At 43.2% G+C, this 16,607-nt stretch overlaps 1 protein-coding gene across 2 annotated transcripts in view; it reads left to right on the forward strand.

Moving 5' to 3' along the window:
* LOC132827138 (huntingtin-interacting protein 1-related protein-like) overlaps positions 1-16,607 on the forward strand; it is a 146,332-nt gene that overhangs the window by 81,672 nt on the left and 48,053 nt on the right. For both annotated transcript variants that reach the window (XM_060843661.1, XM_060843662.1), the window contains exons 8-13: positions 4,331-4,471; positions 9,514-9,571; positions 10,212-10,287; positions 10,741-10,884; positions 12,084-12,157; positions 12,250-12,322. In XM_060843661.1, coding sequence (XP_060699644.1) covers positions 4,331-4,471; positions 9,514-9,571; positions 10,212-10,287; positions 10,741-10,884; positions 12,084-12,157; positions 12,250-12,322 — 566 coding nt within the window. The remainder of the gene's footprint in view (positions 1-4,330; positions 4,472-9,513; positions 9,572-10,211; positions 10,288-10,740; positions 10,885-12,083; positions 12,158-12,249; positions 12,323-16,607) is intronic.

A 16,607-nucleotide genomic window follows, 5' to 3' on the forward strand; every position in this document is an offset into this window, starting at 1 on the left:
GGTGCTCCGGTTTCCTCCCACAGTCCAAAGGATGTGAAGGTTAGGTAGATCGACCAAGCTAAATTGCCGTAGTGTGCAGGGGTGTGCAGGCTTAGTGTATTAACCTTGATAAATTTGGGGTTACGGGCTGTTGGTGGGATGCTCCTTGGAATGTTGATGCGGACTCAATGAGCCAAATAGCTGCTACCTGTACTGTTAGGAATCTGTGATCTCCAAATCATTTACAGAATGCTTTTGCGGTTCAATACTGCACCCTTACTCTCATGATGTTGCAGCAAGGACATTGTGTGCTCAGGGACATGCTCCCAACTCATCAATTGGCTCAGGTAATTGTTCCAGGCTCCTTGTTTGCTGTGTTAGTGCTCACTCACTTTGACCCTTACTGGATGCTTATAGTGTGTCTGCCTTGGCATGCCTTTTGCGCTTTTCCCACTTGGCCAGAGATACCAGGACTATATTACATCTGCCACGTCACTTAGCTCAGACACAAAGCCAGGAGGCTTCCCTTGGTTGTCTGCAGTCATCAATCAAGTCATGGGGGTTTTGCTTGGCTGCTCGGAATGGTCAGAGGTAGGACCCTTTAGGGTGAGGAGCGAGTCCATCAAGCCCAGACTTAATGACCTTTTTTTGACCATTTTTGTTTGAATGAAAGAGAGGCGGGTAGCAAGGGAGATGCAAGTGTGGCACAATTATTACTTTTGGTGTGGGTTGAGAGGTGCCCTGAACGAGTGATTAGGAGACATGGAGGGTATGTAGGGAGAATGGGGTTGGTGGTTGCATGTATGAGAGTGAGTATGGGAAGATATTGCAGGTAATCATGGGAGTACTGGAGCATTGGCCTTGGTGGGAGTTGGGTACAATTGCAGAGATAGTATGAGGGAAGACGGTGCACTTATGCTAGTAGAATGGAGAAGCACTTTAACCTTCTTTCAGTGCTGGCCTTTCCTCTAGAAGGCTGACACTGCATGGATAATGAACGTTTAAAGATTGCATGGACACAATATACACTGTTCTATTCTGGGATATCCTCTGAGAGGTGAGTTGTTTCAGGAATGGGACATGGTAAGATTGGGCCAAAATTGCTTGTGACAGATGGCAAAAGGGTGAGGGAGCTGTGTGATGAGGTACGTTCGGTAAGATCCTGCCCCAGATTGGAAAACAACAGTTAGACATCACTGTTTGCTTTCTGCCTCTTAGCCAATTTTGTTTCCATGCTGCTAGCACCAATTCTATCCCATGTGCTTTAGTTTTGTAAATCAGTCCTTGGTACAAAAGTAAAAACAATATTTTAGGTGGCAATCCATTCCAATTTTTAATAGATTTTGATAGCAGTTTCCAAAGTTGAGTGATTGAGCCGAGCTGTATGCAGAGAGACATTTTCAGTAAGATTTGTTAGGTCATGTGTATGACTGGCTGTTGCTTTTCATTTGGATGATAGCTATTCAAATTCGAGAAACCCTTGCCAATGTTTTTGAGATTGCGGGTTTGTTTGTTTTTGACTTATTTGGATAGGTCTGGTCCCTATAACTTCTATAACAAGAAGGGCTACAGGGATATATTGCAAATTTTACTTAGAAATAAAAACTGAAAGGTATGAATGTACATAGTTGTGTGTGTGTGTGTGTGTGTGTGTGTGTGTGTGTGTGTGTGTGTGTGTGTGTGTGTGTGTGTGTGTGTGTGTGTGTGTGTGTGTGAGAATAGGCACAGAGACAGAAGTAAAAATAAACATGGTGTGAATTTACTTGAATTTACTTTTTAATTCAATGTTGCAATAATATCTGATATTATGATATTCTGAGATGGGAAGGATGTTTAGTGGAGGCATTTTTCATTCAACAGGCTGGTGGAGTGGCCAGGCAGAGGTGATATTAGTCATAGAGTTATAGAGTTAAAAAGCATGGAAGCGGGTCCTTCAGCCCAGTTCATCCATGCCTACCAGGCTTCCTAAACTGATCTAGTCCCATTTGCCTCCATTTGGCTTGTACCCCTCTAAACCTTTCCTATCCATATACCTGTCTAAATATCTTTCAAATGTTCTAATTGTATCCACTTCACCACTTCCTCTGGCAGCTTGTTCCATAAGTGTATCACCCTCTGTGTGAAAAAAGTTGCCCATCAGGTCCCTCTTAAATCTTTCCCCTCACATCTTAAATTTATCCCCTCTAGTTTTGGACTACCCTACCTTGGTAAAAATACCTTGACAATTCACCCTATCCATGCCCCTCATAAATTAAAAACCCTACAGGATGATCCTTCAGCCTCCTAATCTACAGCGAGGAAAAACCCCAGCCTGTCTAGACTCTCCTTATAACTCAAAAACCTTTTAGTCTTGGTAACATCTTTGTACTGTACATCTTTTTTGCATCCTTTCCAGTTTACTAATACTCCTGTTAGTAGAGTGACCAGAATTGTGTGTAGCATTCCAAATATGGCTTTACCAAAGTCCTGTACAGGTATAACATGACATTTCTGCATCAGTAGATATCCATAGGTTGGTGGAGTGGGCAGACCTGACGTGGATGAACTTTAGTACAGAAAAATATGACAGAAAGTGAAACATTTTGATAAAAAAAACAGGAAAAGGCAATATAGACACAATAATGTCATACTAAAGCAGTGTGCAGGCAGTGGGACCCGCATGGCCTAGATTGAGCATAGATCCTTGAAGGGAAAGCACATAGTGAGATAAAGCAAATGGGTACAAGACAGTTCTTATAACAATAAAAAGGTAATGTTCCCACAGCAGCAAAATAATAAATATAGTCATTTACGGGAAGGTCCTTTGTACAAATTTCTGAATAAAAATTGAAAATGTATCTAGATCAGGGTCAATGAAGATGATTTCAAGGTGGTAAGGAGCTTTTATCCAACTCTGAAATTAACTTAAGAAGCCAAAAGTATCCAAATATAAATAGGGCCATAATGGACCCCAAACCACTATAGTGATAGTCAGTTTCTTGTGGTGACATTAGGAACATGCAACATGGACTTTATGCCGGGAGGGAAAGGTTTGTGATTTATCTCTGCTTTTATTTCTCTCCATCTTTTGCCTTCATCCTAGCTGTATAGGTGTTGGTTTCACCTGAGTTCCTTCTCCACGTGGTCATTTTAGATGTGTGCCGAAACTGTGAGTAGCCATTTGACCATGGTGGTGTAGGTCATAGCCAAGCCACTCACCAGGTGTCTGCACACACACAAACTATTGCAGGGGTGAGACTAGCAGCTGTTACTCTAGCTGTTCTTTTCCTTGTAGTTGATGAGGTCAGTGTTCTGAAGTCATCAACAATATTTTGGTAGATGCCAAGGGCTTAATCTGTGAAACTCCCTTCATTAACCTCTCTGATACTTTAATGCTTCCTTAATACCTACATCTTTGACCAAGTGTTTAATCGTCTGCCTTAAAATCTCCTTATGCAGCTTGCTGTTAATGTCTGATTGTGTGCCTGGAGTGCCTTGGGATGTTTTACTACTTTAAAGCAGCTACACAACATTGCTGCTGTTATTCAGCAAAGATGTGGCATTAAACCTGGAGCCTCCATAGTGCTGCAATGTTGAGCAGCATGTCATATGGTGCATCCAGATAATGGCCCTGCTTTGTCTCTGTGAGTGAAATAACTCCACAGAGGCCCATATCCCATCACCAAGTCACCTTTTATTTATACACGGAAACTCCTTGACTCTGATACAACCATGTTCGCGTCAACTCCCAGAGTGTCAGGTTGTCTGACACTCTTAGTAGGAACTAATTACTGCAAATGTTGGAATCTGTACTAAAAGCAACAAATGCTGGAGGTCGCAACGAGTCAGACAGCATCCATGGAGAGAGGGCAAGCTAACGTTTCGAGTCTTGATGAGTCTCTATCAGCTGAAGTGAAGTGTGGAGGGGACAGCATTTATGCTTATAGTCTGGGGGCAGGAGGTATGGGAATGGTGGGTGGAGGGTGCTGGTGGAGAGAAAATGTTTAAAGTTCAGACTACGTGATCAGAACGTGAGAATGTCTGACACTCCTGTTTTACAAAAAAGCACTAACAACTGCAATTTGTATTTAAACCTGACTAGTAAAGGTCACAGAAAAGTGAGCCTTTTGGTATGGGATTGGCTTAAAACTGCATGAGACTGTGAATTATACAATGTCTCTTGGGCCCTATAGAATGTGTTCATGCAATTAATTTTCTTCTCTACCTCTTTTCACTTTGGACAGAAGGTCTGTTTAAAATGGCAATACCTGCCACAATATAAACTGCCCTGTCCCTGCTGCCGCACACTGAAAAGAAACATAATCAAGGGAAGTTAAAGGATCTCTTTTTAACATTACTGTTTTGTTCCCAGTATTCAGATCACTGGATACCTCGTATGCAGTATCACAGACACCCTCTGGTCAGTGTCGCCTAGCACCTCTCATTCAGGTGATCCAGGATTGCAGCCACCTTTACCACTACACTGTAACGCTAATGTTCAAGCTCCATTCCTGTAAGTATCTGGGATTTCTACAGTATTACCTGACATTGGTGGAAGTTATAAGTAAAATATATTACAAGGAATATTGATTTGATCTAAGTCACCTTTATCAGAGTAGAATAGAGATCTCAATTAAATGTTCTTTACATGCAATAATTTTGTGGAAACCATTTTTAATCCCCTTAAACATTATGCTTCTATAGCTTGATTCCTCAAGTAGTTTTTGGTGCAGGAAGAAATTCCATGTTCTTACTCTGTAGTTTATTATAATCATGTTGAATGATGGAGCAGGTTTGAGGGGTAGAATTACCTAAAATTGCTTCAAATTGTCTGTTTACTCCCACTGTCTGCTTCCTGTCTCCATTCTGCTACTTGTCCTTTGACTCCACGTTCTCTGAACTCTCCTCTTAATTTACTTTCGGGCTCCTTATCAGGGGCTTTTTGAAAATTGAGATCTTGGGCTGAACCAAAATGGCTGCATCTTGTTTGACCTTGCGATGAATTTCTGGCCCTCATATCCTACCTCCCCTTCTTCAAGTCTGTGACCTGGAGAATATAAGTTATTTAACAGATAAATGCTGATTTAAAAAAACTTCTAAATGTTGCAGTGATGAGCAATTGATTTTTTGCTTTATAAATGTTGACCTAGGCAAATGACAAGGGTCTTTTCCCTAGGGTGGGGGCGTTCAAAACTATGGGGCATATTTTTAAGGTGAGAGGAGAAAGATTTAAAAAGGACACGGTGGGCGGGTAACTTTTACACAAAGAGTGGTTGGTGTGGGGAATGGACGATCAGAAAGTGGTGGATGCAGGTACAGTTAGAGCATTTAAAAGACATTCACTAAGTTCATGAATAGCAAAGGTTTAGAAGTATATGGACCAAGTGTAGGCAGGTGTGATTGGTGTAGTTTGGGAACATGGTCAGTATGGACTGGTTGACTCTATAATAAGCTCCTCAAAATCCACCTCTAGGATCAAATATTTGATCCATCCTCCTCGCATTATTGTTCCTAGAGCTCTGTGAGGTGTGTCAAAATGCTGTGGCTGCATTTAAAGGTTGATGCAGACTCCTCATTAACTGTAATTGTTTTGTTTTTGTATATCAGTAATTAGAGTTGTCTTGCAGGTAGGCCTAATAAAATTACACAGCACAACACTTTGAGGAAAAGCTTTTCCGCATCCTCAATTTTCACATTAACTTCACAGCAAACATGTTATTAATTTGACAGCTTTTATAACAGGCTAATAAAGAGTGTTCCAGTGCTGGCATCGGAAATAGAACGCATTATAGAAAAAGTGACTCTAAGTGCTTCAATACATTCAAGCTCTGTTAAGGCACTTTATACTTGTAGCTGTTTCAATGGGTTTTGTAATACTGGTGGTCATGGGGAGGTTCCATAGTGCCTATGCTTCATGATAAGAACCTATTTGAGCTGGACAGGCTATGTAGTACTAGAAAAAAAGTGAAACTGTGTGTATGAGTAGAATGAATTAGGTTATATGCAAGAAAGTACTAGTTGATGTCATCTGCAGTGAAAATAAGTATATAGAAAGGAGCTGGCTAAGTTCCCAAAAGTACCTGGTGTATTGACATGTGGAAAGCAGGTAGCTTGTCAGGTACTGTCATCCCAGTCATCATTCACCATGTTCGACTGTGATCGGAAGTTGGAGAAGAATTTTAATGGGCAAGGATTTTATTTCTTTTGGTTTTTGTTTTGCCTTTTGTAGTAGATTGGGTATCTGTTTGGTGATGGGAGAAAGGACAATGCTGATGGACAGAAGTCACATTATACTGCTTAATGGACAGGCAGGTCTTTTTGCCTGTCCTACTTTATCATGTACTTTCAGTGTTGTACCTAACTCCCTGGCAGATCAAGTTGTAGACCCAGAAACTGCAGCCATAGCTCCATCCCAGGGCTGGCAGTGTGCTGACTAATTTACACACCAGGAACTAGCTAACAGGTGAAAGACTTTTAGAATCCAAGTAGACACAGTCTTGGAAGGAGCTTGTTTCTACTGCACATCAAAGCTTTTAACATTCTGAATAAGGGGAGGCAATGGCCTTAGTGGTCTTATTGCTGTTAATCCAGAGACCCAAGAAATGTTCTGGGGACCTCGGTTTGAATCCCGCCACAGCAGATGGTGGAGTTTGAATTCAGTTAACATCTGGAATTAAGAGTTTAATGATGTTGATTGTTAGGAAAACCCATCTGGTTTACTAATGTCCTTTAGGGAAGGAAATTGCCATCCTTACCTGGTCTGGCCTACATGTGACTCCAGACCCACTGCAATGTGGTTGACTCTAAACTGCCCTTTAGGCAGTTAGGGATGGACAATAAATGCTGGTTTAGCCAATGACTCCCTCATCCTGTGAATGAATAAAAAACACAATGTGTAGTGAGTCTAAAGCACAAGCAGAGTAAAAGGGAACCTGAAGGGCAACTTTTTTTTACACAGAGGGTGTAAAATGGAGCGAGCTGCCAGTGGAAGTGGTTGAGGCAGGTACATTAACAACATTTAAAAGGCATTTGGACAAATACATCGATAGGAAAGGTTTAGAAGGATGTGGGATAAGAGAAGGGAAATGGGGTTAGTGTGGATGGACATTTTGTCAGCATGGACAAGTTTGGGCCTAAAGGGCTTGTCTCCGTGCTGTAGGACTCTATGAACAACAATTGAGCAATGGAGGGTGTACAAGTTCACATGTCTGCATTAATATAAACGCTGTGTCCTTTTGGGTTGGATTGTGGTACAATTACCTTTGGGAAGGGCACAGAATGGGGGAGAGAAATGGCTGCTCATCAGTGGTACAATTGGGGGGAAAATAACATAGTCAAGAAAACTGGTGCTGGCTTTCATCTGCAAATCCCTTGATGTAAGTATCTTATTGTCCTCAGGAACATTCTCTTTGTGTATAGTACAGCATTGTTTTCAGATGCACTTTTACCACCAAGGGTTTATATATATGCACACTAATTGTGATGTGGAAAAGCTACAGACATATTTGTTCAGATCCATTCTTTAAAAGCAGTGGTGTATGGAGCTGGTTAGACGTCTTAGTATATTTCAGAATGTGAGCCATTTCCAAATGTGATTGCCTGTTCTCAGCTGACATTGATTCATCAGTTACTCTTCACAAGGTTGGACTCAAATAGGAGTATCAGCGATGTAACATTCTCACTGCAGGGTAGATGCCTACAAGTTTGCATGGTCCCTTTGCATAGATGTGTGACATTTACTTGAAAGATGAGTAGGGAGCTGTGTGGAAAATCTGGTTTTACAAGTTCATTAGTCACAATATTGCACAATGACACACTTTTTGTGATGAGGAACATTTTCTTTTCAGGTCAATACATTCTTTTTCCTCCCACACCTGGTCCTTTCCCCACCCTTTTTCTCATTGTTGCAAACAACTTTCCATGACCTCACCGTGAACCTCAGCAGTTTGCTAACAGACTGACTGCATGAGTTCACCATGACTACCAAGGTTACAGCATATAATCCAAGGGGACAGCAGAATGCAAAATATAATACAGAGGAACCTCGATTTCTGAACGAGATGGATGGACACTATTTTGTTTGGATAATGTATTATTTGGTTAATTGATTCAATGCCTCTCCTCTGGGGCTCAGCATTTTCTGAGGTTTCCTTTTTCCTCTCTCTGCCTGCTTTGCTCCCTCTCTCTGTCTCAGGGTTTGTTTCTGAGCAGATACACACTTGTGTGTAAGGAAACTGCAGCATTGCTGAAGCCTCCTGCACCACTGTGCGTCCCACACCCCCCTCCCCCCCACCCAGTCAGTTCAATGGGATTGACACAGCGAGCACTTGCTAAGTCCACTCCCCTTTCAGGAGACTAGGCAGCAGCACACCGCATGTGAGACCCCAATACTGTCTGCCCCCATGTCCACCCAGTCCACCCCAGCCCACCATTCGCCACCCCCATGTCCCCAGGCCACCATGCCCCCTGTCGGCTTACCCAACCCCCGGGCAGCTGGACTGGACACCAACAACAAGACTGCTGCTGCCTTTGGGGGGTGAGTCTCAAATTAACACACACACACAAACACACACACCCACGCGTGCATACACACACACAGACCATTTTACTGCAACTTTTTGACACGTTTCACCCTTGCCCTGTACATCGAAATGTTGGAGAGATTATCTGCGGAAGAGGGGGGTTGAGGGTACACCCCTGTGTAGAACTCCAGGGCAAGTGTGGGGAGAGAGAAAGGGCAGGTGGTCAGTCATTTGGAGATGGTGCCTGGGCTCCCATTGATGACCAGGACTGTTCGTGGCAGCATTTCAATAAGCCAGGTTCAGTTTTAATAATTATATACAAAAGACGCGATCAGTGTTGGAAACACCTCTCTGATGTAATGTTTCTTGAGAGCTTCTTCCGATAATCACCTGCACATCTTTGGATTTTTAGTCATCTCTTATGTGTTTTCCCTTGTGGATATTGATTGTGGACAGGATCAGGCTGGCCCTGCTTGTCTCCCTTCCTCCTATTTGAGTGAAATGCTGGTGCCCTCAATGCCATGGCACTGTAGCCCAACGTGTATGAGAATCTCCAAGAGAGGCATGGAGTGGAGGGATACTACCTCAAAGGAAGGTTCCTACTAGAAAAAGTACAGAAATTGCAAAGGGATCCCCACTTACCACACACTTTTAAAAACATGGCAGCTTTCCTTTGGTGCCATCACCCCTGATCGTTGATGACCTTTCAAAATGGGGGCTCTGGTTATCTCTGTTTGAATGAAGACTGTTCCTAGATTGGTAGCACTGTCCATCTAAACAACCTCAAATTGTCCATGTCTGATTTTAACTATTAAAGTTGCACTGATTCTCAAACTTTAACAGTTGCTTCATCACCATACTCATTCCTAATTCTTTGTTTTAATAATGATGATTTTATACTATCCTTCCTGTTTAGTAAGCTTCAATTTGATGACTTTGAAAACTCTTCATGCAGCTTTCAATACATGACGTGAGCAAATTAATGTAGAATTCTTTAAGGGGCAAAGTTCATTATTACGCACCTTTTTGACAGGTCTGCCAGCCGATACTTTGCAAGGACACAGGGACCGATTCTATGATGAATTTCACAGGTAACAAAGAACTGCTAATCAGCCTTGCTGACTATTTTACTGAATCAGGAAAGGCTGAACTGGAGATCTCAGTTCACGACACATTAGTAATGGGTGTCTATTTTTCACGGCAGGTTGAAAAGCTGCCAGAGATCTAAGTAGTCTTTGGATTGTATTGTTTGTATTGTATAACACCTTTATAAATATGCATAACCCCAGGGAAGGAAAAGATGTGCAAAGTCTTCAGACCCATTGTATATTGAAATGTATTTGTAGATTGAGAGAAGTTATTACTTTCCGTGCATTGTAGGACCAAGTCAATATTTTGCACTGCCCTTTTGTGGTGTGCTCTGTGATGACTGCCAGGATCAGCAATTCGATTTGATTGACATCTTACGGTGTATCTTAGAGACAGTGCTGGGGTTCTGCTTCATATTTTGATAAGAACAGATCATATAGAATGAATTTGTAAAACACAGTAGAAGACATCAGGAAGGTACACAACAGCAGAATGTGAAGTTAAATGGAAGTTACATTTTGTTATTGGTATAAAGTAATATGTTACAGTTCACTGAGTAAAATGACACTGCTGTTTTTTTCAGTAACATTACACTGAATGTGTCTCTGTTTTTATTGCATTTTTAAAAACATTTTGTTACAGCCTAAAGAGCTTCTTTAGCCGATCTCGTGACATGTTATATTTCAAGCGGCTAATCCAGATTCCAAAATTGCCTGAGGTATGGAACCTTCTTGTAAGAATAGATGGATAGTTCAGACTAATGAGGTCTTAACATGTTTATTTTGGCTCTTATGAACTGTTTGCTTCTGTTATAATGATTTTAATAGAATGCATGTGCAATATTCTTCGGTCCCCTTTGATTCTGAAGGTGGCGAATTCTACCTATATCCTCTTTAATTACAGAATAAACGTCTGAACGGATCCCCTCATATACATGTCTAATATTTTTCATTTCCCCCTGCACATACTACAGCCAAATCAGGTTGTTATGTACTGTGATTCCCTCGATCTTCTCGCTGTTACGGTTTTGAGTTTGGTGAGGCATTCAAATGTAGAGAAGTTTCTGCCTGTTTATTGAAACAAACCATTTAAATAACATTTCTTGGCACCCCCCCAAATAGATTGTGAATAAATCACTGTCCTGTGCGTTTCACCTTGTGCCCATTTACAGAGTCCTCCAAATTTTTTGCGAGCTTCTGCCCTGGCAGAACATGTGAAACCAGTGGTGATTATCCCAGATGAGGCCCCCACAGACGATATTGAAGAACCAGAAAGTCTTATCGAGGTCTCGACAGCTTCAGTGACCGAATCTCAGGTAACAGGCAAATGAGATTCTTTTAGCTCTCTAGTAGGTTGGAAGTTGTTTATAAAATGACATCCCAATCCAATATAAAAACACCATGAAAGTCCTACCAAGTAGGTGGTATTAAAATGGGACAAGTTGGGCAGGGGCAGTATAACCTGGTTGGTATATGTCTACATTCATGGGGATTGTGAGGTTTTGCTCAAAACTGAGGAGATTCAAATCAAATAAGGAACCCAGGTGCTACTTGGAAATCCTCCTCCTAGCCAACATATGGACTTTTAATGGTTTTATATTGTTTGGAGAACAGAATTTTATTTTATAAATTCTGCTGACTCTTGAATCCATGGTTAGAGGTGGTTCAAGTATGTCAAAAATGTGGCATTCTTGTAGGTTTCACCAGACTGCAGTCAACCTGCTGCTCAAATTCTCATCCATCCCATTGTTCCCTCTGAACTTAGTTATTCCATCCTTTATCAACCAAACACTTGTCAAAAACTCTGCCATCTCTAATCTGACATGCTAAGCCCTGTGCTCACTGATCTATGTAGGTTTGGCCTGACAGTGTCTCAATTCTGAAAATTCTTTTCCTTGCTTTCAGTGTTGGTTCATGCTGGAATTCTTTCAGTTCCAAGCTCATGAGCTTCACAGTTCCTCCCTAAACTCTGCCCCTCACTGTGTCTCTTTCCTCACTATGTCTCTTTCGTCCCTTTAACCTACCTTTTTGTTCAAGCACTTGAGTTAATATTTACTTATGTGTTGTGGTTGGTTTTATAGTGCTCCTGGGAAGCACCTCGAGTGTTGTGTATTACTTTAAAGGTGTTACATAAAAATAAGTTGTTGTTGCCTTTCTCAGCTGTGAACATCTTAGACGCTGTCACAGCTCCCAGCTCTCACTGCCCCTCCCTTTATACTATTTCCTTCGGTCTCCAGTATCGACATTTATTTACTGCTAGCCATCAGCATTTTGTTTCTGCCAGGTCCTGGTGAGGTCCTGAAGTGAACAATTAGAATTAGATCTGGTTGTTAAATGGGCCCTGGTTTCTTGCCTTTGCTGCTCCTGTGTGCCGTGCTTTTGCCTCAAGTTAGTATAAGACTCTTGCTTAAGCAATAGCTGTTTTTCTGTTGATAAGCTTTTCCAGTCAAGTAGGCAGGACTTGAGAAATCTCTGTGGATCCAACTGCTTTAATCATGAATTTATTTTCTTCTAGAATTTGATGGACGTGGACATATTTGATGCTACATTTGGTCCCCCAAAGAATAATGGTTTTGTGAAAGATGATAGGTAAGATGGCCGGAGCTGGAGACTTAATGGATCTACTAAACAATGCTGTTTGGTTTGAATCTTAGATAGTCCCTTTTGCATCCTTCATACAGAGATCTTCAGATTGACAACCTGAAAAAGGAGGTGGAGCTGCTGAAAGCTGAGATAGAAAGAGTAAAGTCTGAGGTAGGATCCCTTTTGTACATTTCATTTGGAACCATGGAAAATTATATTTTAAAAAAAGGAAAATTGCACTTAATTGTGTTTTCAGGCTTTGTGCCTCCAAGTTGGGTTGCCATTTTATTATCTTTTGCACTTTGTCCACACTTTAATGAAGTTACTCTTTCATTGCCCTGTCGTATATCTATGGTGAGTAATTACTCAGAAATGCAAACATGTCTTTGTTACCACTTGATTCTGCTTTTCCAATATTTTCCAGGCTGATTTTACACCTTAACCTCTCCATTAACTTTACCTTGTTCAATATCATGCTGTCTGAAGGGAGCTGGAAATGCCCATCGGAAGTTGAGAAGTCCTGGGTAATTTCCATGCTGGTTTGTTTGTCCAGACCTTCACAGGATCTCAATGCAAGCTTCAGTCATGTGTCTAGTCTCCAACAATCTGGAGACTGGAAGACTTGGTCCAGTGGAAGATGAATAACGACAGCTGAAAAATCTGCCTAAAACGAGCACATTGATGAGAAATGTTGTTCTAAGATAGCAGCTAGTCTAAAATAGAGTTATGAATCTGTGGTGGTGCTTCCAAAACCAGACTGTGACTGGGCTTTCGAGGTTCCCCTGAATCTATTCAGAGATAAAATGTAACATTTGAGGCATTCTAAATTCAGCATATCTCCAAGCTATCTAAATATTAATATATTTTATATGCTGATATTTCTGGCTGCTTTAACTTTGCAGAGGAGAAAGTGGGAACTGCAGATGCTGGAGAACAGAGTCGAGAATGTGGTGCTGGAAAAGTCAGGCAGCTGACTTCCTAATGAAGGGGTAATGCCCAAAACTTCGGTTCTCCTGCTCCTTGGATGCTGCCTGACCAGCTGTGCTTTTCTAGCACCACACTGCCTTAACTTTGCATCAATTTCCTTATCCCAAGATATATACTCAAATTTCATTTAGATTATTGTTAATAATTTTCTATCGTAACATGGGCTGTGAAAATATTTGTCATGGTGTCATCAAGTTCATCTAACTATTGTTGAAAAGAGCACAACAGCTTCTACTAATGCCTCCTAGAAATGATTCAGAAGCTTGTGAATAAGCCAGCTACAGACTTCAGTGTATCCATGTGAGCAGCAATGGAGCAGGAACAGGAGTAGGCTATTTGGGACTTTGAGCCTGCCCCATCATTAAATAGGGTCATCGACTTTGCAATAAAATGTGAAACAGAGTCCAAGCATGTTAAGAATGGGCTATTCTCCCTGTGTCCTGGTCCACATTTCCCCCCAACAAAAACAGGTGAACTACTTTACTCCTCTGTTTTGCTATTTATGGGATGATCTTGTGCAGGTTGGCTACTGCAGTTCCTATGAGAGGGAAAAACAATGACTGCAGATACTGGAAACCAGATTCTGGATTAGTGGTGCTGGGAGAGCACAGCAGTTCAGGCAGCATCCAAAGTGCAGCAAAGTCGACGTTTCGGGCAAAAGCCCTCCATCAGGAATAAAGGCAGTGAGCCTGAAGCGTGGAGAGATAAGCTAGAGGAGGGTGGGGTGGGGAGAAAGCAGCATAGAGTACAATGGGTGAGTGGGGGAGGGGATGAAGGTGATAGGTCAGGGGGGAGAGGGTGGAGTGGATAGGTGGAAAAGAAGATAGGCAGGTAGGACAAGTCCAGACAAGTCATGGGGACAGTGCTGAGCTAGAAGTTTGGAACTAGGATGAGGTGGGGGAAAGGGAAATGAGGAAACTGTTAAAGCCCACATTGATGCCCTGGGGTTGAAGTGTTCCGAGGCGGAAGATGAGGCGTTTTTCGTCCAGGCGCCTGGTGGTGAGGGAGCGGTGGTGAAGGAGGCCCAGGACCTCCATGTCCTCGGCAGAGTGGGAGGGGGAGTTGAAATGTTGGGCCACGGGGCGGTGTGGTTGATTGGTGCGGGTGTCTCGGAAATGTTCCCCAAAGCGCTCTGCTAGGAGGCGCCCAGTCTCCCAATGTAGAGGAGACCGCATCGGGAGCAACGGATACAATAAATGATATTAGTGGATGTGGAGGTAAAACTTTGATGGATGTGGAAGGCTCCTTTAGGGCCTTGGATAGAGGTGAGGGAGGAGGTGTGGGCACAGGTTTTACAGTTCCTGCGGTGGCAGGGGAAAGTGCCAGGATGGGAGGGTGGGTTTTAGGGGGGCATGGACCTGACCAGATAGTCATGGAGGGAATGGTCTTTGCGGAAGGCGGAAAGGGGTGGGGAGGTAAATATATCCCTGGTGGTGGGATCCGTTTAGAGGTAGCAGAAATGTCAGCGGATGATTTGGTTTATGCAAAGGTTAGTAGGGTGGAAGGTGAGCATCAGGGGCATTCTGTCCTTGTTACGGTTGGAGGGATGGGGTCTGAGGGTGGAGGTGCGGATGTGGACGAGATGCGTTGGAGGGCATCTTTAACCATGGGGGAAGGGAAATTGTGGTCTCTAAAGAAGGAGGCCATCTGGTGTGTTCTGTGGTGGAACTTGTCCTCCTGAGAGCAGATACAGTGGAGGTGGAGGAATTGGGAATACGGGATGGCATTTTTGCAAGAGGTAGGGTGGGAAGGGGTATAATCCAGGGAGCTGTGGGAGTCGGTGGGTTTGTAAAAAATGTCAATGTCAAGTCGGGCGTCATTAATGGATTGGAGAGGTCCAGGAAGGGGAGGGAGGTGTCAGAGATGGTCCAGGTAAAATTTAAGGTCAGGGTGGAATGTGTTGGTGAAGTTGATGAATTGCTCACCCTCCTCGTGGGAGTACAAGGTGGAGGTAATGCAGTCATTAATGTAGCAGAGGAAGAGGTGGGGAGTGGTGCCGGTGTAATTACGGAAGATCAACTGTTTTACGTAGCCAACAAATAGACAGGCAGAGCTGGGGTCCATACTGTGTCCATGGCTACCCTGGTCTGGAGGAAGTGGGAGGATTCAAAGGAGAAATTGTTAAGGGTGAGGACCAGTTCGGCCAAACGAATGAGAGTGTCGGTGGAAGGGTACTGTTGGGGACGTCTGGAGAGGAAAAAACGGAGGGCTTGGAGGCCCTGATCATGGCGGATGGAGGTGTAGAGGGATTGGATATCCAGGTGAAGATGAGGCGTTGGGGGCAGGGGAAACAGAAGTCTTGGAGGAGGTGGAGGGCATGGGTGGTGTCTCGAACGTATGTGGGGTGTTCCTGGACTAGGGGGGATAGGACAGTGTTGAGGTAGGTAGAGATGAGTTCAGTGGGGCAGGAGCATGCTGAGACAATGGGTCGGCCAGGGTGGTCAGGCTTGTGGATCTTGGTAGGAAGGAGGTAGAACCGGGCAGTGCGGGGTTCCCAGACTATGAGGTTGGAAGCTGTGGGTGGGAGATCTCCTGAGGTGATGAGGTCCTGTATGGTCTGGGAGATGATGGTTTGGTGATGGGGGGGTGGGGTCATGGTCGAGGGGGCAGTAGGAAGAGGTATCCTCGGGTTGGAGTTTGGCTTCAGCGGTATAGAGGTCAGTGTGTCAGATTACCACTGCACCCCCTTTATCCACTGGCTTGATGGTGAGGTTGGGATTGGAGCAGAGGGATTGGAGGACTGCGTATTGTGAGGGTGAGAGGTTGGAGTGGGGGAGGCGGGTAGACAGGTTGAGGCGGTTAATGTCCCGGCGGCAATTGGAAATGAAGAGGTCAAGGGCAGGTAATAGGCCAGGCTAACTGCCTTTATTCCTGATGAAGGGCTTTTGACGAATCGTCGATTTCGCTGCACTTTGGATGCTGCCTGAACTGCTGTGCTCTTCCAGCACCACTGATCCAGTTCTTCTGAGATATCTATTCTTCCAATACTGGCCTCTTGTGCATTTTTTTTTTATCTTCAACACTCTACCATTGGTAGCCTACAGCCTTTGCTGCAGAATTCACTCCCTGAATCTCTCCTAAACGTACAAAAGTAATTGATTTGAATGGGACCATAATGGTCAAAACATTCAGCTTCAATGGAGATGGAAGATTGTTAGTAATGGATTGGTCCCATGTTATAGCCTTGGCTGGTCCAATTTTAGCCAGTCAAATAGGAATGCTCTGCCTTACAAGTCTAGTCCACAGCAGAATCAACACTTTATTTTTCTTGAGGTACGATACTTCAGATACAGGCTGAGACTGGCCATCAAGTTTAAATTGAACTATGGCAACTTGTGAAACTGAGTTAGTCTTTTGTGGTTTGTCATTTGAAAAATGACAATAACTGTTCAGTTGTCAAAACCTGATAGAGTACCTGCTGCCAAAATGTTGTTTGATCTGTATTCACTCCCAAGTAGATTTTATTGCT

Source organism: Hemiscyllium ocellatum, chromosome 24 (assembly GCF_020745735.1).
Source record: "Hemiscyllium ocellatum isolate sHemOce1 chromosome 24, sHemOce1.pat.X.cur, whole genome shotgun sequence".
Classification (NCBI taxonomy): domain Eukaryota; kingdom Metazoa; phylum Chordata; class Chondrichthyes; order Orectolobiformes; family Hemiscylliidae; genus Hemiscyllium; species Hemiscyllium ocellatum.